The sequence below is a fragment of the Petaurus breviceps genome, unplaced genomic scaffold (assembly GCF_028583685.1).
Source record: "Petaurus breviceps papuanus isolate PSGF00001 unplaced genomic scaffold, PetGlider_PUasm1.0 76, whole genome shotgun sequence".
In the NCBI taxonomy this organism is placed as follows: Eukaryota; Metazoa; Chordata; class Mammalia; order Diprotodontia; family Petauridae; genus Petaurus; species Petaurus breviceps.
In genome coordinates, this window is record NW_027186473.1 from 27,077,539 (window position 1) to 27,104,005 (window position 26,467).

The following is a 26,467-nucleotide window of genomic DNA, read 5'->3' on the forward strand; positions in this document are numbered from 1 at the left end:
TACTGCTGCCCTCCTGGATTATTCCAGCATATATCACTGGGGCAGTATAGCCCACTTTGGGAACCTCTGTAGGTAGCTGGGTGGTACAGTGTATAGAGTTCTGGGCCTGGAGTCAGGAAGAATTGAGTTCAAATATGGCCTCAGATACTTACTATCTGTGTGACCTTCAGAAAGTCACTTAACCTCTATATACCTCAGTTTTCTCAACAGTAAAATAGGGATAAAGATACTATTTCCCAGGATTGTTTTGAGGATCAAATGAGATATTTGTAAAGGATTTAGCACAATGCCTGCTACACAGGGGTGCTTAATAAATGCTTGCTCCCTTCTTCTTTCCCTCCTTCCCTTCTTCCTTCCTTATGTTTTTCCTTTCTTTCCTCCTATCTTCCCTCCTTTTTACCTTCAATCCTTTCTACCTTCTCTCCTTTCTTTTCTTCCTATCTTCCTTCCTTCAATCTTTTATTCCTTCCTTCCTACCATACTTCTACCTTCCCTCTTTATATCCCTCCTTTCTTTTTTCTCTTTCCTTCACTCCTTGCTACTTTTCCTCCCTCCTTCCTACTTTCCCTCCTTCTTTTCTTCCATCATTCCTTCCCTCCTTCCCACCTTCCCTTCCTCTTACTCTCCCTCCTTCTTTCTCTCCTTCCTTTGCTACTTACTATCTTCTATCCTTTCTTCTCTTCCCCTTTTTCTTCTCTCCTTCCTTCCCCCTCCTTCCTTCATTTCCTCCTTTTATTTTCCCCTTTTCTATTTTCCTTCCATCTCTCCCTCCTTCTTTGTTCCTTCCTTCACTTCTTCCTTCATTTCTTCTTTCCCATTTTTCTTCCCTCCCCAACTTTCCTTCCTTTATTCCTTTTCTCCTTCCTTCCTACTTTTTCCCTCCCTCTTTCTTTTCATCCTTCCTTCCTTCCTCCCTTCCTTATCTCCTTTTCCCCTCCTTTCCTTCTTTCTTTCCCTTCCTTCTTCCTTCCCTCCTTTTACACACTTCCCTTCTAGTTTCCTATTCTTCCCTCCTTTCTTCCTTCCTTACTCCCGTCCTTTCTTCCTTCCCTCATTCCTTCCTTCCTTCCTTCCTTCCTTCCTTCCTTCCTTCCTTCCTTCCTTCCTTCCTTCCTTCCTTCCTGAACACTAATTATGATTCTGCATCAGTTGTCTAAGAATTAGTCTAGCCAAATTTGGAGAGGCTTATCAACAGGAATCTGGAGAGAAAGGTGATTATTTTTTCCCCGGTGTTAATTTCTTTGAATTGTTTTCTAAGGCATGTTGGAGTTTGTGATTGCATCATTAGAGGTATATAGTAACCACACAGTTCAAATAGTAGATCCCAGAATTATATAAATATTTTATTATTATACTTATGCTCCCACTAGAGAACCACATGTAGGAATAAAAAGGAATTGGTGGTATTTTATTGGAACTCCATGTCATGTTATTAGGTATTCAAATCATTTGAGTTTAGTTCAATAAACATTGACTGCATGTTAGATACAAGTTACAAGGGAAATACTACAAGTCAGTTGGAAAGCCATTCCAGGGTTTTAGCAATAATAACTACCTGAAGTGTTATAGATAATTCTGAGTAGCATCATATTACAAAACAAAGAGTAGCAGTGAAAGGCAGAACCAGTGTATTGGAAGCCTGAAACTATATCTTTTTTTTTTTTAAAGCAATTGGGGTTAAGTAACTTGCCCAATATTACAAAGCCAGTTATTTCTGGGTGTGGTGCTGAGTATCTGAGCCCGGATTTGATCCAGGTCATCCCGACACTGGAGCCGGTGCTCTTACTCGTTGAACCACCTGACTGCCCCTATGAAATTATATCTGATAAAGCAAAGTCTCCCAAAAACATTCAACAATTAAAAGGGAAAGAAAAAAGAAGAAACAGAATAAAATTGTTAACAATTTACAGAAACAATTTCAACAAACTCTTTCTTCACCAAAGATAATGAAACTACTATATTGGGACCTTAATGTTGCAATAGACATGGCATTAAAGCGAACAAGGGTGAGAAAAGTAGCTAGGTTGGACCAAGTATGTATTTGAGGAGACCTATGCTAGCAAAGACACAATTGTGAAGGTATTTAGGGATCTAAAGGAGAGGAAGAAATCAACATCATGGAAATAATCTTGGGTCTTATAAATAGCAAAGAAAGGTAATCAAGAGAACACAAATACTGATCAATATACCTTCTTTCCCAACAAGAGAAGCTTGTTTTTCAAGTTCATCTATATATGAATTGAGAAATTCTTAATAAGGGTTTTTGTATGAAACAAGGTTTTCACAAGCAATATTCAGCAATGGACCATATCTTGAAGTCTTGCAACTGAAACATGTAGTAAATATAATGGGCCATTGGTGCTCATTATTTGTAGATTATAAAAAAAATTTTTTTATTTGGTAGAATGAAACACCAAATTATAGACATCTTTGTAGCAAAATCTTTCCTATCTCTATATCAAGATCTTTAAAGATTTCTTGGAAAATATAAGAACAGGAATAAACCTGTTTATTCAAATCAAGGTATAAAACACAGAGAGATATGTGCCAGCCCAAATTATATGCTACTATGGTGGAGGAGATCCAGTGCAAATGTCTCAATGTCTATAGTGATATCTTTCAGATGTTCCTATTTACAAATGTCTTGATTGCATCAGACCTCAAAACATTGCAGAGCCTCCTGGAAGTGTTCTGCAGTCACTCAAAGGTATTTGACCTGTCCACACACATAGAAAAGAGCAAGACGAAGAAGAATATTTGAAGATTTCAACATTTACTTTGATGGACTTAATAGAACTTATCCAATAGTATGTATAGACAAACTGTACGGATGAACATTGAGATAGATCCAGAGATAAAAAGGAGGGGGACAGTGGGTTGAATTGCTTTGGAGAGATGGCAAAACTCTTTTACTGACTGAGCCTTTTCTTCCCCAAAAAGTAAAGGCCCATCTTTTGACAGTGGCTTATATAACACCACTACCTTAGAAGAACTTAAGATCATCACACAAAGGGCAATGGAAAGGCATATGATGGGTTTAAGCAGGCTGCAATATATAGCCAATGAAGAAATTCAAAGAACAGTAATAAATAAAAAGTCATCAAGGGATTGTATATGACAGCAAGAGAATATAGGAGGATCATGTTGCAAGAACAAAGAACAACAAATAGTAAGAGTGGTCCTTTGGTACTTTCATGAACTTGAAAGCAAATATTCCTACAGCAAACTTTTGGGAGAACACAGGCAAGAATTATACATGATAGGAAGGCATGAATGAATTGAGATCACAGATCCATTTGGATATAATTGCTTGAGGTTTATTTCTGGTTTTCCACTTCTATTTCTGGGGTGATAGAAAGAGTGGTTTGCACAAAGTTCCCAGAAAAGCAAGTTTCCCTGGGATCATCAGACAAGCAGACAGGTGATTTCTAGAGGCAGGTAGTTGGCACAGTGGATAAAGTTCTGGGCCTGGATCAGTAAGACCTGAGTTCAAATAAAGCCTGTGTGATGCTGTGGAAGTAATTTAACCTCTGTCTACTTCAGGGAAAAGCAATAGAACCTTACTTAAGTGTAAAATGGGGATAATGACAGCACTCTCCTTCTAGGGTTATAGTGATGATCACTGAGATATTAATTGTAAAGCATTTAGCACAGTGTCTAGGACATAGTAAGTGCTTAATAAATGCTTGTTCCCTTCTTGGCTTCCCACAATGTCTGACTGAGTGACTCTACCAGAATAGTAAATATTATAGTTGTCTCTGATGCACATAATAAAGGTGCTTGATAAAATTGTTTTGTTGCTGTGATGTTGAAAAAATGGAGCCTATTCTTACATCTGGAGGAGTCACTCAGGCAAACCTAACTGCTCGGTACAGAGACTTCATTCCTTCATTATCACAGTGACAAAACAATTTTTTTTTAAGCAATTGGGGTTAAGTAACTTGCTCAAGGTTACACAGCCAGTTATTTCTGGATGTGGTGCTGAGTATCTGAGCCCGGATTTGATCCCCAGGTCATCCTGACACTGGAGCCAGTGCTCTTACTCTCTGAGCCACCTGGCCGCCCCTAAGCAATGGGGGTTAAGTAACTTGCTCAAGGTTACACGGCCAGGTGTTTCTGGGTGGGTGCTAAGTGTCTGAGCCTGGGATTCGATCTCCAGGTCATCCCAACACTGGAGCTGGTGCTCTTACTCGCTGTGCTACCTGGCTGCCCTGACAAAACAATTTTTCAAGCATGTTTATTATGCACATCAGAGCCAACTATAATATTTAATATTCTTGACATGAGCTTGAGCTGGTTAGAACATGGTGTCAGTGAAGCAAATATACTGGGTTCAGAACCTGGATATACTAGTTAAACATATACAAAAACCTCATTTCACAGTCCCTAACTGTGCCCTTATCAATTGTCAGCAAACTTGTCAGTGTCTACCATTTGCATATGAAAGACCAGACAAAAATATTGATGACTTAATATAGAAAAAATAATATTTCAGAGTGCACAGTTTCATTTAATTTGTGAATGAAGGGCAGCATGTTAGCAAAGGGACTGAGGTCAGCCGTTAGCCCAATGACTAATTTCTGGGCCCCACCTCAGCTGTCTTTTAAATGCATTATTCCTCAGCACAAAACACGTATTGTTGATTGTTCATGTTCATGTTTTCCTTGAATAAGAAAATCCCCTTCTTTCAAGCCTATGTTTTCCCTACTTCATTAATATGACTTGAATATATTTTAGGCCTCAAAAAGATCAGCCTTGAAATTCATTTATAGTTCAGCTTCAGTTTTTGACAAGAATCTTTAATACATGTGTGTAATGGGTACATTTAAGAGTTTATTTTCTTTCAAAGAACACATTTCTCTTACCTCTTTTTTTATCCCTAGGGCTTAGCTTAGTTTCTGGCATATAGTGTCATAATAAATGTTTACTGACTGCCTGACTGATGTGTTTGTAGAGGAAAAATGGTGATATTCTATTTTGAAACAGTTTTCTTTTTTTATGCCATGGAAACCCTACTAATCATTTAAATAAAGTTCTTAGACTTACATGATTGGATAGTTAGCTTGCCCGCTCTTGAACTCATAGCTGGAAAAAAAAAGTGAAATATCAAGATTTGGAGTTATTTGGGTCTTCCTCTCTGGCAAATATCATAGAATTCTGACCATTGTGGATTCTGGTCCTACAATCATAATTTCAACTAAATGTTTGAAAGAAAAGAGACTGATCAGATGAGGGGATTATGTGGTATAGAGAGAAATGTGTTCAGCAGTTTCAATGAAACTGTGAAATGAGTGGGTGGTTTATCAGACAAGACTGACATACTTTGATTTGTTGAAGTCAATCACTTTGATGGAACTATGATTTCATCAATGTAGATGCAACCTCTCTGCAACTTATCATATGCAAATATGGTGTATGATTTTCTGAGTACTCATATAAGTTCATCAGAGATTCTACTGAATACATTGGATTATGGGTGTCTATTTCTAGATCTTTTAACATTTTACAAATTTACTGGTATTCCAGTGTAACTTTACTGTTATTCCTTGCCCTTGATACATGATCTGGCTTCTCCCCACGGTCTACATTTTCTTGGTGATTATGTCACTTCTTAAATTCAAGTCACCATGAGTAAAGTACTAGAGGATATTGACACCCACCATGCATTTCTCTGTGGCCTTTTGAATAACTTGTAATTCTAATTCTTTCTATATCATGATGTTCCATGATTCACATGGAATGATACCTCTTTTAGGAAGTCTTTATTGATGCCTTTCCTGTCTTCCATGAAAATTATCTTTCTTATGTCCAGACTTGCATAAAGCTTAGTTTCTACCTTTCTTATGCACTTAGCCATTATGGTAATGTTAAAAAGATAGGTTTTAGTGTTAGGGACCAGACTAGGATTATTGATTGCCCTGCATAATTTCTGAAATGTCTTTCAGTTCACTTTGTTCCTCTTATTCAGTTCTGGGCCCACCTCTTTTTCTACTTGCAGCGTCCAACCAAGATTTATGAGTTATGGACTGACTGTATGAACTACCTAGCAACCTGCATCTCAAAATCTAGGCATTCTTTATCCCCCACATCTTTTCATCCATGGATTCTTAGGCAGATTACAAAGGATGAGTTGGATGATGACATTCTATAATGGATATAGGGGGATCTCCTCAACTTATCCTTTTTTTTCTGCTAAGGAGAATGATTTTTTAATCAAATAAAAAAAAATTAATCAAAAACTGGAAAAATAGAAAAAAAAACTATTATGGAGCTGATATACAAAGTAGTGAGATGGTATGCTTAGAGGCTGGCAATCTGTGACTGAATCAGAGCCAGGAGCTGGCCCAAGACTACTGATGGGACAAGGAACAGAAACATAAGTGAAGAGAATACTAGTGGATTCTCTCATTCAAACCCGAACCCAGTCTGAAGCCTGTAAATGAGGAACTAGAATAACGAGCACAGACCAGTGTAAAAGCTATAGTTTTAATATTCTGAACCTTTGATTCTCTCAGCTAACTGAGAGGGGTCAGTACCAATAGCTATATACTAGAGCTCCTACAGCTGTATCTCCATCCCTCCCCAAACTAAATTAGAATCAGGAATTCTGAAAGCTCAGATAAGGGCTAGGCAGTGATCAGATTTCATCCTAGGTTAGACTCCTTTGGGTGCTTTGACAATTTGTAGGCCTTTAGTCTTAATCATCTGTAGATAGTGGAAGAACACTATACTTAACACCTGGAGAAAGCAACAACAGATCTCCAGAGAAGACAAATCAAGATCAAATTAAACCCAGAATTCCTTATAGATATTCACAGAGCCTGACCCTAACACAAAGTCCCAATAGAGTAAATAAGACTGGAAGAATGAACAAACAACAAAAATATTCTCACCATGAAAACTATTATGGTAACAGGGATGCCAAACTCAGAAGAAAAAAAAACACAATACTCTAAAACATCCTCAATGAAAGGCTCAAAGAAAAATATAGCTTGAATATAAAGTGAAATAGAATTCCTAGAAGAAATTAATCAGGTTTTTAAAGAGTTAAAATTATGCTATAAATGAGATGCTAAAGGAAAAAGTTGGAATAAAAATCAGAGCCCCAAAGGAATGACTTAGAAAGAAAAATAACACTATAATATAAGAGGTAGACAATGTTCCCAAGTAACAGACTACTTGAAAATTATCATGGACCAAATAGAAGTTAATGAGTATGAGACAATAAGTATTAAAAACAAAATCAAAAGACTGAAAAATATGGAAGAAAATATATGAATTTCATATCAAAACAACTAATCTGGAAAATAGATCAAGGAAAAAAGAATTTAAGAATCACTAGACTACCTGAAAACCTTAACAACAACAACAACAAAAAGCCTATAATGATAATAATAATGAGGGCATCAATGCACCCCCTTCAGAATGAGATAAATCTAAGCAAAAAATAAATGAGAAACAGGCTAAGGACCTTAATAAATTTTTTTAAATTCTATATAATAGACCTTTGGTGATTATTGAATGAAGATAGAAAGGACTATACATATTTCTTACCTGTGCATAGCACATTTACAAGAATTGACCATGTATTAGGGCATAAAATCTTCGCAAAGAAATGAAAAAAAGTGGAAATATTAAACACAGCTGTTAATGACCATGATGCAATAAAATTATAGTCAATTAGAAAGGATTAAAAACAAACTAGAGATGAAATAACAAACCTAAGGAATTGGTGAGTCAAAGAACAAAAATCACAAATGTAATAGATAATTTCATTAGTTCTAATAAAAACAGAAAACATTCCAACATTTTTGGAATGCAGCCAAAATAGTACTTAGGGTAAAGTTTATATAATCAGCATAAGAAAGCACAAGTCGGCATGAAACTTAAAAGAAAACTATAGACCAATATGCCTAATAAACATTGACACAAAAATTTTAAATAAAATATTAGCAAAGAGGATACAAAAATATGTCATATTATACACAATTACCAGGTTGGACTTACACCAGGAAAGTAGGATTGATTCAGTATTAGGGGAACTACCAACAAAATAGGTCATATTGATAATAAGAACAAAAAAAATCAGTTATCAATGGACAGAAGAAATATTTAAAAGATAACAACCCTTATTCCTGGTAAAAACATGAGAAAACGTAGGAAGAAATAGTTGTCCTTACTACTATTGTCATTTTCTAGTAATGTTCTACTCTTTTAACCCCATTTGGTGTTTTCTTGGCAAAGATACTGGAGTGGTTTGCTATTTCCTTCTCCAATCATTTTATAGATGAGGAAATTGAGGCAAACAGGGTTAAATGACTTGCTCAGGGTTACATAGCTAATAACTTTCTGAGGTCAAATTTGAGCTGAGGAAGATAAATCTTTCCTGCCTCCAAGTCCAATATTCTATCCACTGTGCCAACTATACCTGCCTTTGAAATGAATAGGTCTTTCGGATATCCACATCCAGAGAAAGAACTACAGAGTCTGAATGCAGATTGAAGCAAACTACTTGTTCTCTCTTTTTTTTTCTTCTGTTTTGTTTCTTCTTTCTCATTGTTCACTCCATCGGTTATAATCCTTCTTTACAACTTGACTAATGTTTAATGTGAAGGTATTTGTATATCTTATATTTGATTGCATACAGCCATGGGGGAGGGGGGAAGAAAGGAATGAAGAGAAAATTTGATACTTAAGGGATTGTGGAACTGAATGTTGTAAACTAAAAGTAAATAAATTAAAAAAAGAAATGAATAGGCCTTTCACTGATAAGGTAAATAATGTTTATCTAAAACCCAAACTCAACAAATTACAACCCCTAATTAAATATCAAAATAGAAATTCTGAAAAGCAAAAGGAGAAAGAAAAAAGAAAGAATAAAATTGAAAGAAAAAGTAGCCCAACCTCAAACAAACAATCAAACAGCACTTGAATATGAGTGTTCTTTCAGGAGTAGGTTGGAGCAGAGGAACAAATATGTGATGAAAAAATGAACTGACTGCTTCACAGTTCTGCCTACAGCTATAGTATATTGACTTTCAATAACAGTGCCCTCATTTATCTTGTTAGCTAGATGATCCTTTAAATATCACTTGAAAAGGATGAATTATGGCTCTTCTACCAGACCCTAAAAATCTGATAGTACTTCTAAAATCAGCATCTTGCCCGGCTAGTTTCATTGTTAATCTGTAGAACAGAAAACAGCAAAAACAACACGGCAGATACCCATAATTTGCTATTTTATCACAGAAATAATAATTCTTCTAGTAAGTAGTTCAACCCACATTGGATGAGACTGCTTCTCACTCTCTTCACATATTGTTATTTACTAGATTTAGAGTGAAAAAAAAAAAAGCTTTATTCTCCACTACTGAAAATTGTCCCTTTGCATTTGTAAGTTAACTGGTTGTTTCTTGGTTATATTTGATCACGTCATTCAATAACTTAAATGTAAGTTTTCCAACAGTTGGCATTATTGTCTACAGTACTTTATAGGCCTTACTTTCATAATTTTTATGGGGAATTTTAAGCCTGTTTTGGGTTCCCTGGCAGCCTTAGACTATGTAAGAATTTAAAAAGTCAGTCTCAGGTTGCTTGGAAGATTTTTTTCCCCTGGAGAAGAAGTGTTAAAGAGTAGTTTGAAGTAGTGTTTAACCATTCTTAATTCAAAGTGTCCATATTCTCATATTCATGTCCTTGTATGTGAAAAGTCAGTATGATGTACTGGGAAAAGCAATGTTCTTGAAAAAAAAGTGAGACCTGAATTATAATCTTGCCTCTAGCATTTTCCAATGATGAGAACATCACTCACCTTTTTTAAGTCTCAGTCTCCTCATTTGTAGAAATAAGGCTAATAATATATATGCCACTTACCTTATAGGGCTGTTATAAGGGTCAAATGAAAAAATGTATATAAAATGTTTTGCAAACCAGAAAATTTTAAAATGAATGTTAGTTATAGTAATAATCATTCACATAATGCAACTTTTTTCCCCCCCAAAAGGAGACACTGTTTCTCCAGCTAAATATTTTCTGGTTACAGCACAGGTCAGGGCAAGGGAAGGAAAAGCAACTCTGAATTCTGCTGAACTGGCCCTCCAGTTCTTGGTGCCCTTCATTTACATGAATACTTTCAGACTGCAAATATCCCAATCCTAAGGAACAATTTGCAGAATAGTAATAGTGGGTATTTATGTAGCACCTGTGTTCTAAAAGTATTTTCTATGTACTTGTGAATCCTCACAATATCCCTGTGAGGAAGGGAGTGAAAATAATCATCCTCTTTTTACAGGTGATAAAATAGAAGAACAGAAAGATCAAATGATTGCCAGTGATTACCCCTCAATAAGTCAGTAACAGGACCAGATCTTTTCACTTTCAGGCCATTGCTCCATCTGTTAGCCTATCTAGGGCTGGGGATTTGTTCTTCGAAGCTTGGATTCAGTCAAAGGGCCACACTTGGGCAGCCAGGTGGCTCAGCGAGTAAGAGCATTGGCTCCAGTGTCAGGATGACCTGGGGATCAAATCCGGGCTCAGATACTTAGCACCACACCCAGAAATAACTGGCTGTGTAACCTTGAGCAAGTTACTTAACCCCGATTGCTTTAAAAAAAAAAGGGCTACACTTGAGGACCTAGAGGGCCACAGGTTCCCCAACCCTGGTACTATCTCCTAGTCTAGAGAATGAATAGAGGCCTTAGATCCCCAGCTCAAGTGCTAATAGAAACACAAGTCAGGCAGTGATGCTAAAGGACATCAGTTCATGTGCTTGAAACTGTTTCATACATCATCTCTAGCAACCTGGTCTTTTAAATTTTGGGAGAATTAATGCTTTTCAGGGGGTGGCTAGGTGGCGTGGTGAATAGAGCACTGACTGGCTCTGGAGTCAGGGGGAATTAATGCTTTTCAATGGCAGTATCCAAGTAAAGTCACCCCTTGAGACTTTAGTAGGCAGTGAGCTTTTATTAAACACAAGCTATGCGCTAGGCATTATGCTTGGTTGTAGGACCACCAAGATAAAAAGGAAATCAGCCCTACCATCTAGGAGCTTCCACTCTATTGTATAGTTAATGGGTAAAGGACAAAATGAAGACAGGCAAGTAAATACAAAATACAAGGTAGATCCAGAGTATTTCCAGGGGAGAACACTAGTAACTAGAGCTGGGGAGGAGGAAGGGTAAGGATAGCCTTCCTATAGGGAGTATCACTTAGGCTGAACTCTGGAGGAAAGGAGTGATTCATGGGGCAAAAATTAGGAGAAAGTAGAACAAAGGCATGAGAATAGCTTGTTCAAAGGCAAGGAGGAGGGAGATGAAATGTAATATATAGGTAATAGAAAGTGTGCTGATTTGGCTGGGCTGTAGAATGTACAAGGGATGAAGGGTTCATCATGAGATGGGGTTAATCTTTTGCTCCCTGAGGCTGTGCCAGTGAAACACAAATTCTGGCTGTTCCTATCAACCTATAGAGTCTTTAAGTATGGGGTAATACTTACTACTCCCTTCTTACAATGATAGACTGTTGTGTCTGTTTTCTGAGGACCTTCTTAGCTAAGTTCAGAGTTCCTTTTCACAAAGTCATCTTCAGAGTGATGAAAATGGCTGAAATAATCTAGTAGACTATCTGCTTAGTAACAGAGGAACTGCAATCTATATCAGTAGAAAGAAGACCCCGCCCCCCCCCACACCTTATGGGATTATAGATACTTTAAATATTAGTAATTCCATAATCCATGACATAACTTGCCAGCATGGCCATTATCTCATAGTCCTCACAATGACTTTTGAGATTTACTTTCTAAGGTAAGAGAATGCCTAGAGTAAATTCTCTGCAGGTTCTTCCCTCTCCCTCTTTTTCCTCTCTGGGGAGGGCCATTGGATAATTTTTAAGTTTAGTGCTTTGCAGAACCTGTTTAAAAAGACCTAGGGGCAGCTAGGTGGCACAGTGAATAGAGCACCACCCTAGAGTCAGGAGGACCTGAGTTCAAATCTGGCCTCAGACACTTAACACTTACTAGCCGTGTGTCCTTGGGCAAGTCATTTAACCCCAACTGCCCTGCATTCCCCCCTCCAAATATAAAAAAAAAACCTAGTGGGTCCCAAAGAGTTAATACAGCCCCCAAAGGATGAGGAGGTACTTCCAGTTAGAACTTGCTCCTGCTACTCATGTGTTTATCCCATTTGGGGGAAAAAGTATATATAACATAATACATGTTCTTTACATAAGAGAGTTTCTTGACTATGTTCCAGGCTTTACTGAAAAATGTAGAAGTTGCAAAACACCATAGGTTTTTCAGTTGCTTAGTCACAGACAACAAGCTAGGATAGGCTAGTTAGCACTTATTATTGATAAACATTTACTTTTGCTATTTTGGAATGTGTGCCCTCAATTGCTTCATCCAAAAGAAAACAAAAATTACTTCATGGCCCATCTAACTAAGATTTAGTAAGATTTCATGTTTCAGAGTCACAACGTGATTATAGTTCAGGAAAACAGTGAATACTACTTCTCTCTCTCCCCCCCCCCTTTATTTATTTATCCATTCATTTATCTACCTGTTTCTTTAATCATTTGTTAAGATGTTTATTTGCTTATTTGTTCAGGCATTTTGTCAACTCATTTATTTTTTTATTTTTATTTTTTGAGACAGCAAGGTATCATAATGGATAGGGCTCTAGGCCTCATCAGGAAGACCTGAGTTCATATTCAGCCTTAGACACTTACTAGCTATGTGGCCCTGGTCAAGTGACATAAACTCTGTCTACCTCAGTATTCTCAACTTTAAAATGGGGTTAATAATAACACCTACTTCCTAGGATTATTCTGAGGTTCAAATGAGATAGTATTTGTGAAGAACTTAGCATAGTACCTGGCCCCTAGTAGATACTTAATAAATTCTTATTTCATTTCTTTTTATTTAGTCATTCATTATTTATTTATTTGTTAGAAGAATGACCAACAAATTTAGAAGTAAATGCATTAATATGAGAGTTAATGATAATTGAAAAAACACACACTTACCATTGAGCTGAAGGGATGAGGCATTTATTTTCAGAGCTCTTGTGTTTCTTATTTTTTGATGTAAAATGTTGTGAATTTTTTTCTCCCTTGTTTCTCTTTTCTCATTGGAGGGAAACTGAAACACCATTACAACATCTGCTCTCATGCCATCTATTTCTGGCCTGTAAAGCACAAAAAGGCAGATGGAGATACTATGAAAGAAACCTTAGAATGGGAGTCAGAAGACTTGAGTTCAAACCTCCACTCTGCCACTACCTAGCTAGATGAACTCTCAGTTTCTTTATCTGTAAGCAAAATGAAGTTTTTTAACTGCATGTTTTCTAGGGTTTCTTTAGCTCTAAAATTCTATGACTTTAAATACATATATCCTACACTTCAAAATGCCTTATGCTCATCCAATGCATATGTGAGGCAGTCACCAGGGCAAAGTCACCAGCCTCACTCTCTCCTCCACAGCCATCTGGGTCCAGTGGTAAGACATAGATCAGTATGACTTTGAGATGACCCCAGATGCAGTGAGAAAGGCCAATGCCTTTTTAAGCTAAGGTCTTTCCCAGATCTCAATTTGTCTGGGGCTATACCATTCAGTGATTAAGGCTAGGTAAGAAATAAGGCAAAAGAGGCCTCTTTTACCTACTAAAAAACACAAAACAAAACAAACCAGTCTGGAGGGGGGGGGACCCTCAGGGTTTCTGGCCAGAACATGGGGCCATCTCAAGTTGTCCTAATCTATATCTTGCCACTGGACCCAGATGGCTTTGGGTGAGAGAATGAAGGGGATCACTTCGCACAGCCTTACCTCAGTTAAATCCAATTTACTTGCAAGTTAAACCATCACCTTCCTGATGTCATTGAGTCTCTTCAAGAATGAAGGACAAACGACAATCAGATTAGGAAACTGAGACCCAGACAGGGTTATGTGATTTGCTCAAGGGAACATAGATGATAAGTAGCAGAGCTGAGATCCCAACTCAGGTCTTGTGATTCCAAATTCAATGATTCAAGTGTAAGACTCTTTTCTTTTGAAACACAATGCCTATAATCAGATAAGAATGTTGTGACATCTCACCAAGGCACCAATGAATTATTTTTTGAAACACTGTAAACCATTTTGAATAAACCAAACACCATCAGCCAACGAAAACCAGAGTTTTTAACCTGAGAAAAAGCTTCATTTTCTTCGAGTCCATAAAAGCATGTGTATACTTCTTGGTCTAAGAAGGGAAGTCATATCTGTTATGTTTGTGATGTTGTTTTGGTCACTCAAGTGATTTTAAAAAAATCATTAGAGTTGTACTATAATCTCTGGGTACATTATAAATACCAAAAATAAGACAAAAACAAAAAACAACTAATAAAGAAAAATATCTGTTACTCTAAAACATAAGTTGCTCTCCTTTTCAGCAACATTTGTTGCTCTTGAAAATAACAACAGAAAAAAATCATAATTCCCTTTAGCAGCTGATTTAGCAACTGCTTTTTAAAAATGTTTAATGTGAAAAGCCTGCCAGAGTAAGAACGTTTACTAAATACAGTTTTGCAATTCATTGGTTCTTACCTATTCTTGCTAAACCTCCTTTGCCAACTCTGTATTTTCTTATTATACTTACGTCAGTTTGATTATTCGATTCTTGATATAATGTTTGTTTAAGATAGAATCCATAAATGTCTCATCCACCTGATGAGAGAGAAAGAGACACACACACACACATAGAGAGAGAGAGAAAATGCATTAACACAAAGAAGATATTTTGTAATAAGAGTGAATCCTGATTAAGAATCAAGTGATTGTGGGGGCAGAGTCAAGAATGCAAAGTTGAAACAGGATTTCCGTGGGTCTCCAGCTCCCACCACCTCCAATCCATGTAAAAGGTGACTCTGAACAAACTTCGGAGCTATAGAACCCACAAAATGACACAGAGAAGCTAACCTCCCACTGAGGATGGCCCGGCAGGCTGACAGGGACAAACCAGTGCAGCATTCTGGGAGCCAACCCCAGCCCTCCGCCCACCCCCAAGCCAGAGGTTTTAGCCTCAGGGCAGGCCTAACAAGCCCCCAGCTGGAGGGACTTCAGATCACCAGCAGATGTGGCAGTTTCGAGAATTATCAACCCATAGATGCTAAGGACATAGTGAGAGGTCTGTGCAGTGTGGACTTTGGGATCCAGTAGTTTGGGAGTGCAGTTGGCCTTTATCCCCTGGAGGGAGAAGCCGCTGAGGCACCTTGGCCATGCAGCTGCCACCATGTGGCAGCTTCAGCTCCTGGCCTGCAGATTGTAGGGGGACCAAGTCTGAGGGATAATTGCTCTTGCTTTAACCTTCTTGGATCTGGATTGTGGTCTAGGATAGAGGTCCTGGGGTGTGTGACCAGCTTGCCAGAGCTTGTGGAGGCTTCAGAGAAGGCACCCAACTAACACCTTTGGCAGCTGAGAAAAGCCCAGCATTTGGGATGAAGCTCCCCTGTCTGGTGGCAGAGTCCTACTGTGGCAAAAAGCCCAAAAGTCAAGTAATTGAGTGGCAACATGAGCAGGCAAAGGAAGCAAACCAAGCAGAGCAACCCAACTTTACACTCCTATTCTGGGGACAAAAAGTATCAAAGCATGGAACAGGAGGAAGACAGCAAAGTCAGAACTCCTGCACCAAAAACTTCCAAGAAAGATACAAGCTGGTTACAGGCCACAGAGGAGCTTAAAAAGGATTTTGAAAACCAAATAAGAGAAGTGGAGGAAAACTTGGGAAGAGAAATGAGAATGATGCAAGGATATTATGAAATGAGAGTCAACAACCTGACTGAAGAAAATAACACCTTAAAAATAGACTAATTCAGATGGAAAAAGAGACTCAAAAAGCCAATGAGGAGAAGAATGCCTTAAAAAGCCGAATTTTCCAGATGGAAAAAAACAAATCTCAAAAGCTCACTGAAGAGAATCATTCCTTCAGAATTAGATTGGAGCAAATGTGACTTTATGTCTAGTGACTTTATGAGAAATCAAGATACTATTAAACAGATCCAAACAAACGAAAAAATAGAAGGCAATATGAAATATCTGATTGGAAAAATCACTGACCTGGAAAATAGATCCAGGAGAGATTATTTAAAAATTATTAGACTACCTGAAAGCCATGATCAAAAAAAGAACCTAGAACTCATCCTTCAAGAAATTCTCAAGGAAAAATGCCCTGATGTTTTAGAACCAGAGGACAAAATAGAGGTTGAAAGAATCCACCAATCACCTCCTGAAAAAGATCCCCAAAAGAAAACTCCTAGAAATATTATAGCCAGGTTCCAGAATTCCCAGATTAAGGAGAGAATATTACAAGCAGCAAGGAAGAAACAATTTGAATATTGTGGAAACACAATCAGGATAACCCAGGATCTGGCAGCTTCTACACCGAGGGATAGAAGGGCTTGGAATATTGATATTCCAGAGGGCAAAGGAGCTGGGATTAAAACTAAGAATCACCTACCCAGCAAAACTATCATGTTTCAGGGGAAAATATGGTCACTCAGTGGAATAGAGGACTTTCAAGCATTCTTGATGAAAAAACCAGAGTTGAATAGAAAATTTGACATTCAAATACAAGAAGCAAGAGAAGCATGAGAAGGTAAACAGGGAAAAGAAATCATAGGGAACTTATCAAAGTTGAACTATTTACATTCCTACATGGAAAAATGACAACTGTAACTTATGAGACTTTTCTCAGTATGAGAATAATTGAAGGGAATAGAAATGTGTGTATACACACACACACATATGTCTATATAGGAGGGTATATGGGTGTATGAATACATATGTGAATGTGCTTATATATGTGTACAGGTATACATAGATAGAGGGCACAGGACCAGTTTAATGGGAAGGGATGATACTTAAAAGGTGAAATTAGGAGGTGAGAGAGGAATAAAATGAGAGGAGATGGGGAGAGACAGATTAAGGTAAACTATCTCATATAGAAGAGGTAAGGGAAAATGGTAACAATGGAGGGGAAGAACAAGAAGGCAAAAGGGAATGGGTCAATCTTATTCTCATTGAATTTGGCTTAGGGAAGGAATGACATACACACTAAAGAGGATATCTCTTCCTACAGAAGAGTAGGGGGGAAGGGGATGAGAGGGGGGATGATGGAAGGGAGGGCAAGCTGGGGGGGGAGGGAAGTTGGAAGCACCCATTTTTGAAAAGAGACAGGATCAAAGTAGAGAATAGAACAAGTGGGAGGTTGGATAGGAGGGAGAGAAATATAGTCAGTCTTTTACAATATATCTACTGTGGAAATGTTTTGCATAGCTACACATGTATAACCTATATTGAATTGCTTATCTTCCCAGTAAGGGTGTGTGACAAGGGAGGAAGAGAATGAATCTGGAATTCAAAGTTTTAAAATAAAATGTTTAAAAAAAATACACACACACACACACACACACACACACACACATATATATATATATATATACATACACTATTATCAATATTATTTTACATGTAACTGGGAAATAAGACATACAGGCACTGGGGCATAGAGGTCCACTGGAAAGTCGGAGGGGGTATGGGAGAAGATATGGGACAGAACAGATTGGAGGAGGGGATATCCAGTAGGATTGATGTTTTGGGGCAGTGGGTAGGGGAAAAATTTGTAAATCAAAATATTGCAGAAATGAATGATGTAAATTAGAAATTAATAAAACATTTGATTAAAAAAAATCAAGGGGCGGCCAGGTGGCACAGTGAGTAAGAGCATCGGCCCCAGAGTCGGATGACCTGGGATTGAATCCGGGCTCTGATACTTAGTACCACACCCAGAAATAACTGGGCCGTGTAACCTTGAGCAAGTTACTTAACCCCAATTGCTTTAAAAAAAAATCAAGTCATTCACAGTGAATTCCAGCCTAGCACTATTACCATTATCCAGTCCAATTACACAATATTCAGTTTATACACTTACACCATCATGTAAGTTATTTTGTTTTTTCTCACATTCTTACTTTTGTCTGTTCTTTTAATATAGCTACTTCCTCTTGGCATTGCTTATTGCTCCCAGCAACTGCTCTGCTTCTTTTTCCTGAATCTTTCTGTACACTGTAACTCTGAAGGATTTGTGAGATAAAATATGGAAAGTGCTTTTCAAACCTTAAAATTCTACATAAATCCTAGATATTATTTTTAATAGGTATTTCTGTAAAATGACTTACCATTAAAAAAAATTGTATAAGACCTCCTAAATGACCAAACCATTGACACAATGCAGGATATCTCCATATCATGTCAGACATTAATTACACATATTGCTGAATAGCTTAAACTAAAATCACTACAATAGTTCATGAATCACACTAATACTCTATTAATGAAGTTGTGAGCTAATTAATCTAGTCATTCTTAAAAGAGGAATTTTGAATTATTTTTAAAAATTGACAAGAAAATCTATATTTTCTGATCCAGAAAAATCATCACTAAGTATGTACCCCAATGTCAAAAGCAGAACGGTCCTGTAAATATCAATACAGTCATAGCAGCACTTTTTGTAATGACAAATAGCTGGAAATGGAGTAGATGCCTATAATTTTGGAAATGAATAAACAAATTGTTGTACATATGTGCAGTGGAATTTTTCTGTGTAAGAAAGGATCAGATAAAGAATTTAGAGAAGAGTGACAAGATTTACATGAATCAATTCAGAGTGAACTAAGCAGGAGTAGGAAAATAATATCAACAATCATTACAACAATGTAAATGGAAAGGACCAAAATATTTGAAGCTTGTATGAACATAATGACCAACAAGTTTAGCCCTGGAGGAGAGTTGAGAAAATACTCTTTCTTGTCTTCTTTTAGATATGGGGAACTATATGTGTTAATTATGACATATGTAAGACTTGATTGATGTATTGGTTGTCTCCACTGAACTTTTTTTCTTCCTTCCTTCCCTCCTTTCTTTCCCTCTGTCCCTCCCTCCCTCCATCTCTCTTTTCCCCTCCCTCCTATTAACATTCCTGTGTTCCTTCCTCCCTCCCTCCCTTTCTTGGTCTCTCTCTCTTTCTTCTTTCTCTTCTCCCTTCCTTTCATTTCTTCCATATTACAAAAGATTGCATGTTGGTTAAAGTAGGAAAGAGAGGATATATTCAGAAATAAGGTTGGTATAAATACAAAATACAAACATTAAAAGGAAAATTAATGAAGAAAGGCACAGGAGAGAATCTAAGCTTAGGAGAAGATGATTATGGAAAGGGCAGAGAGGGAAGAGGAGAGGAGATGTTGCATGTGAGCAAGGCCCCTCTTTAGGTAAAAGAGGATAGGCCCCTAGTTATATATGAAGAAGTTAGATTTTTTTTTTAAAATACAAGATTATATCCTATGATTGTTTAGGAGAAAAAGTAGCTAGGCAGAGACAGATTCAAGAATAGGAGACCTTCCATGAAGGCTTTTATGGGCCTAATTTTTCTCTCTAGATCATAAGATCATTAAATATAAAAGATAGGGGGAAGGGGAGGAAGAAACACTCAGGGCCTTAGGAGAGAACTGCAGGTTTGAATTCGTTTAATTGGTATAAACCAAGGGATAGAAATATTAGGCAACTGTTAATCTTGAGCTGTATTAATCTGATTATATCCCTGTGTGCCAGAGCGGAAATAAAAGGCAACTGTTTCTGTGCTACTGTTGTACATAATGTGTTGTGAGTGATCTAGTAGACAGGGACTCAAGTTGCACGTGGCACCTGTAAGTAGCAATGTTTGTCAGTGAACGCTGGATGGCAGCAATGTGTGCTGATTGCAAGCATGTTTGCGAGCATTCTGTAGAGTTGCTTAAACTGGATACTGGGCTAAAGGATAAGCTGAGCATGCAAATAACTTGCTGGAATTATACTGGGAGGGACAAGAAAAAAAACCAGCTGTCACCTTATAGAAGGACAAAAAAAGAAAAGGAAGGCTGAGGTAAGGAAAAAATATCTTAGGATTTCCTTACTCAGCACCAATGTTCATTTATTTGACTGTTCATGGTGTATTACAATACTTTAATGGATCTCATTGTCTTAAGTGTGAATATTCATTCCACCCTTTAAGACAGTAACAACTTTATGTCTTTTCTTCTTGTGAATTCTTATCCATGACTTCACACAAAATTTTCAGATTGTAGTAGTCATGACTCACATTTATATAACATCGAAAGATTTACAAAGCACTTTCCTCACCTTAGCCCTGTGAATTAAGTAATATGAGAATTGTTTTCATTTTACAGATGATGAAATTGAATCTCAGAGAAGATCAATGAGTTGTTTAGAGTCATGAAGCTCATAGGTAGAAGAGTTGGGTCTCCTATAGGAGCACCATTTTTTCTCTCAAATAATTGCTCATTTCCCCAACATAGTGAAAAGGGAATATAGCAGTCACTTACGTCATGTGTGGAGGACTCCAAAGACTCAGGTCCTGATCCCTTAGTCCCTTACTCCCTAGCTCAGTACCTGGATTTTTCTAATTCTCCTACCCTCGTCTTGCTGTTCTACAGCTGAGACACTCCTAGAGAAGCCTCTAGTTGTACAACCTCTGGCTACCAGTTGCTTGCTCTTGACCCAATCATTCATCATCCTACTAGCTTTATGTTAATCTTGTGGGGAAGGTTTAAACGAAGAGTATTGAAAGCTTCTCTACTAGTCCACAGGCCTTTGGAAATGTGTTTCCCCCACCAAATAGAACACGGTAGCTATATTACATGCCTATCCCCTTATGTACCTCCCCCAGCTTAAAAAAAAAAAATGGCAGACACTACAAATCACATTAGATTCATGGCACATTTTTCCATTCATATTCTCTATTGTCACCATTTTGCATAGAGTATAGTCACATGTAATTATCTTAAATATCCAGGATAAATGCAGACATAGAATATGTATTATCTCTGTTGGAATTGCCTAGGTTGTGGAAAGAAATATAATGCATAATTCACATATTCCCTAAGATAACAAAATTCACATTTAACACAGAGCTTCACATAGTGCTTTAGGCAAAATATAAATCAAGGCATACTGTCAGGCTACCTATGTAACCTTCTCCTGCATTACTCCTGGAACATCCTAAGTCAGCCTGACCACTGGCTAGTTAGTTCTTTTGGGATGACCTACTGTCAGTCCTAAATTCTCAATATTCTCAGAACTGCTGGCTTACCATTAAATTCTGAATTCATGGATAACCCAGGATAGCCACCACCACTTCCCAACAAGTGAAGCTCTATATGTGTCTTCTATTCTGCTGAGGTCCACACTACTAAAATATTATTCAAGAAAGGAGTGGTCTATGATCTCTCTCCTCCTCCCTCTCAGTTTTAGAAAAGGTCTCCCTGTAAGCTAGGGGCAATATTGCTTGGCTTCCCTGACCCTTGAAAGTGCACTAACATACAGTTAGTACAGTTAGCAACAGTTGAATCATGATCCATATTTTCTTCATATGAAGGATCATCTGACTTCAACAATCCATCTTCAACCATTGACAAGCCTTCCTCAGAGCCCATATGGCTAACCCTCTGACGTTTTTGTCCTACTTACTAATAAGGCACCTGGCTAGATGATCCATAATCAACAGACAGTTGTGATGTATTGTCTTTGTAGGGCCTTAACTGTTCTCTGGCACCATTTTGTATGCCATCAAACTACACTGCCTGTCATGTATTTGACATGAGTAGCTTTCTGCCAGTCTCCTATCTTGTACTTTCCCTATGTACCAATAAACTTAGAATTCTCTTCCTTTGCTGGAGTTGATGCCAGCAAACTTGTTCATGACATCGCTTGTTTTTCTCTAAGCTTGTCTGAGATAAGAACATAGACAGGTGTTAGGCCTCCTTCAGCTGATCCTCAGCTGGAAAATTTTCTGGTTTATGTACATCTCCATTCTTTGAGTCTCTAAAACACAAATAAATAGGGAACAACTAATAGACCGTATCCAAACATTAACAGGTATTGGATAAAGGCTATAGCATCATTCTTGAGGACATTTGTACACTAGAAATGCCCCATGTTGACTCCATTGAGTCTTTTGCTGAGGCCTCATGAAGGAAGTAAATAAGAATTGACTAAGATGTGGATAGAGCTCTGGGCCTGGGATCGGGAAGACCTGAATTCAGATCTTCCCTCAGACAGTCAATAACTGTGAGACCTTGTGCAAGTTCACTTAAGTTTGTCTTAATTCACTGGAGAAGGAAATGGATCACAAAGAGTCTGACTGAACAACAACAACAATATGCCAAACACGATGCCAAGTGCTATACAAATATCTCATTCAATCCTTTGGGAGGTGTATGCTGTTATTATGCCCATTTTATGGTTAAGAAAGATGAGGCAAGCAGGGTCCGTGACTTGACAGGAATAATAGCTAAAATTATAATACATAATTATATTTTATAAAAACATAAATATAATATATATACATTTTATAAAAATAAAAAAACTACAGTTTATGATATCAAAAACCTAGCTGCCTCTGGATCACCATCATATTCAATAATGTAATTAAAACTCTCTGATTTGAGGTCTCTCTGAAGATGATAAAGTATAGTTCTAGACTTCTCTATTCTTGCCAAATCTGGCACCTCCATGAAGAGTTTCCTACTAAAATCTTGACCTTTCTGATCTTGGTAGAGAAGCCATAGAGAGAAATATTTCTCCCACAACACCTTGAAAACTGTAGAAGCTTTCTGGTTGAATATACCTGTCAATACCAGCTGAAGTAATCTGTCACCATCAGAATGTTCATCTTATTCATCTAGGGTCAACTCTAGGACACTATGAGGAATCAATATAAGAATTTTCTAGAGAATCTCCATTAAGAATCAATGTTTACTGGACACCAGAATACAATTGGTCTTATAAGTCTCTATTAACAATCCACAATTTCCATAGTTGTGTAGTCAATAAGAGTAAATCATTGTGAGCATTCAAAGCAATTGATAATAACTCATGAGTCAGCTGATTGACTAATGATAAAATCTTAAAGTTGATGGAGATAGTATCAAGAAAAATAACTGCAAATGAAAGATTTCCAAGAACATTCAGAAAGGGAATTTAAATTGATTTAGTATCCAAATGAAGAGAGTCTAATTATTATAACTTCATCAGTGACCTCTATTTAAATAAGGAAAATGCCAAACTACTCAATAAACATGGATGAAAAAGTGAAAGAAATTTAAACAGGGAGAACAAGGAACTGCATGCCAAGAGTGTATTTAAAGACCAGTTTATAAACTTCCCTTAAATGAATTCCTCCAACCATTGATGGCTTGGCAATTCACAACTTGTTGACTACAATACTGGATTAAATTCTTGACTCACCAGATGATATAATTCATCTAGCAAGGAAGCTTACTTGGAAAAAACTACTGAGCCAAGCATTATTTACATCTGTGTGACTCCTGGGGTTTTTTTTTGGGGGGGGGGAAATTGAGAGGGAAACAAATGACATTTGGTATAGAGGCAAACTTTCTGACTCAAACTGATATAGAGACTTATGACTAATGCTTAATGAATATTGTTTGTATCCTTTAGGAACATGTGAAAGAAAAGCCTGAATGTAATGATAAATTCATTACTGAATGCAGAAGATGCATAGTACTATTCTCTAAAGAACTGAGATATTTCTTTTGGATCAAGGACATACTACTTCATTTCTTTTATTTTTTGAAAATTGTACTGATGCTTTGCCTTTCAGTTTTCCATCCCACATATTTCCTGACATCGTCCTCTCTATCCCTAGTTTTACAGAAAGGGTAGTTGAGACTCAGAGAGGAATAGTGACTTGTCCATAACACAGTCAGTGACAGAGAGGAGTACCCAGATCTCCTGACACTCCTTCCTACTTCTTCCTCACTCTTGTCTATTTCAGGTATTTTTTCCCCTGCTATACCAAGTTATATCTCTCTAAATACTGCAATTCCTTTTCATGATATTTTTCAACTACTTAGCATTCTGCCTAGCTTAATTCATTATTTTTATAACAATCAATTCAGCTCTTTCATCCTAATTTTATACACTCACTTTGACATTACTCCATAATAATGGGACTGAGAGATGTAGACCTGTATATAGTTATCCAATATGCCTATCATTTACCATAAGAAGTTGATTTGTCACAGGCATAATCTACTCTGCTAAGATGGGAGGAATGACAAGGAAGTACTCATTCATGGGATGACATCATGTTATGATGTCACTTGTCGTGCAGGTGATATCAGTACTTCCTAGTGTATAACAGCAGGAAAGTCCCAACTTCTTACTAGATCAACATGGCCTAACCCCACAATATGACAATATAGGCAGTGTATCAAACGAAGAGACGCTGTCGCTGCAAGGATGGCAAGCATTGGAATCCTCCTCAATGTACTGATTGGCCTCATTAAAGACAAGGAATGAGAATTAGACTGAATTTCTTCTGTGTTAGACTCTGACAATGACTTAACTAATTTTATGACCTTATGTTCCTCAGCCCTAACTCTACATTTTTTGGACTTTTTTTCTTCACATTTTACCAACTTAAAAGAATTGACGGAATCAACAATATAATGGCTCTAAATTTGCTGATGAGGAAACAATAAAGATAATCTTTGGGGAAATATGCTGACTTTCTAGCATGCTGAGTACATTAATTGATTAATTTGCTATACATTTACTAGGCCACACTACTTAGTGAGCACCCAACAAGTAGAAAAATCTCTTACTAGGCAGGCAGAGTGGGAAGTCACAACAGCTACAGTACCTCTCCCTGATGAGTTTAAATTTGATGGTGAACCTAATGACTTGGAAATATCAATGAGGAGAGATGTATTCCCTCCAATTAATTCACAGTTGTATTTTTATCACTAGGAGTACTAGTTCAAACATTTACAAAACAGTTGAAACTCTTTGGCAAATGGTGATATATGAATTTTATAACAAATTTTCATATCTCCTGAGCTTTCTATCTTATCTCAATTTCTTATAACATTATATCCACAATATATACACCCTGGATGTACCATTCCTAACTGAAGTTAAACATGGTATTCATCTTTTCATTGGCATAGTAGATAGAGTGGTAGATCTAGAAACAGGAAGATCTGAGTTCAAATCCAGCTTCAGACACTTATGAACTGCATGTCTTTGGACAAGTCAACTAGCCACTGTCTGCCTCAGTTTCTTCATCTATAAAATGAGGGTTAATAATAGCCCCCATCTCCCAGGGTTGTCATAAGGATAAAATGAGAAGATATTTGTAAAACATGTTGCAAATCTTAAAGTGATATATACATGCTAGTTATTATTATTGCCTAGCTAGACAAGCATAAAATCAAGCTCCAAAACAAGAAATCTTAGTAATCTTCAAGGTTTCAGCAGCCTCTTCTCTGCATGTCTGATCTGTTGTCCAATCTTGCTTTTATTTCCTTCACAGCATTTGAATCACCCTCTTCCAATACACAAAGCCATCACCATAGTCTTAATCCAGACTCTGGTCACATTTCATCTGAACCATCAGTGGTGATATCTCACCTTCAATCTTCTCATTACCTCTGGCAACTACCTGCTCTACTTGGTTCTTAATATTCCTGCTATGTTGTCCTCTTGACTAGGTCTTTTCCCATAGCAAGAATGCTTTCCTTAAAGGAACTTCTACTGAACCATGGATCAAATCCAAGTTCTTTACCTTTAGCTTCAAATGATTTCATCAAACTACTTTGCGCTATCACATTTCCCTTGTCTCCTATTGTTTCCCAGTCAATAATCTCTGTAACTTTCTAGTAAATTTGTTTAATGTTGTTTTGAGATTCATTTCTGTCTTCATCTCTGATCCATTAAAAGAAAGAGTTGACAGTTTAGAATTGTTCTGAGCAGAAGGAGTAGACCATAATTTAATTTAGAGAAGAAGGACTTTATCCATCTCCTTAATTCCCTCTTTCCAAAACAGTGGTGTTTGCATTTGCCCAACAGAAAAGTTGATAGAACTCAACCAATGGATAAAACAAAATGTGACTATTAGAAAGACTGAGGAAAGAGAGAAGGGAGAAAGAAAGAAATATGAGATTCTTTTTTTTTTTTTTTACTTTAACTTTCATGTCGGGGAGAATAGAGATGGAAAGCCAAAATGAAAGTCTTTTTGGACATTAGTTCAAATTGAATGGGTTGAATGGGTAAGAAATGGCAGAGCCAAGACTCAAATTCCAGACTTCTGACTCCAAATCCAGTGTTTTTAATGCACTTGCCAAGATATTTCCCTCTAAGTAATTTTAGTATTCTTGTACTCTGTAGCCCCACCTAAACTGAGAGCAGACTAAATGATTAAAACTGTGTTACAGTAGGGGTATTGTGAAACTCATATATAATATCTACATAGGACACTTTGATGAAATGTTATTATTTGTCATTTGTTTTTGACGAGGACCAATGAAATCATTGAAGTCTTTATTTGCCCATGAATTGGATTTAAGTTAAGCAGAGTTG

The 26,467-nt window shown here is 37.2% G+C and overlaps 1 protein-coding gene and 1 long non-coding RNA gene across 3 annotated transcripts in view; one reads left to right on the top strand and one right to left on the bottom strand.

Annotated features, from left to right (window-relative positions):
* Window positions 1–26,467, top strand: part of LOC138175055 (uncharacterized) — a 121,423-nt gene that overhangs the window by 77,514 nt on the left and 17,442 nt on the right. The window lies entirely within an intron of this gene.
* TMPRSS11A (transmembrane serine protease 11A) overlaps window positions 1–26,467 on the bottom strand; it is an 81,024-nt gene that overhangs the window by 28,742 nt on the left and 25,815 nt on the right. Inside the window, exons 4-6 of one of the 2 annotated variants that reach the window (XM_069105334.1) lie at window positions 14,631–14,698; window positions 13,021–13,181; window positions 5,047–5,085 (exon numbers count right to left, since the gene is read on the bottom strand). In XM_069105334.1, coding sequence (XP_068961435.1) covers window positions 5,047–5,085; window positions 13,021–13,181; window positions 14,631–14,698 — 268 coding nt within the window. The remainder of the gene's footprint in view (window positions 1–5,046; window positions 5,086–13,020; window positions 13,182–14,630; window positions 14,699–26,467) is intronic. The other variant, XM_069105333.1, reaches the window with a different exon arrangement.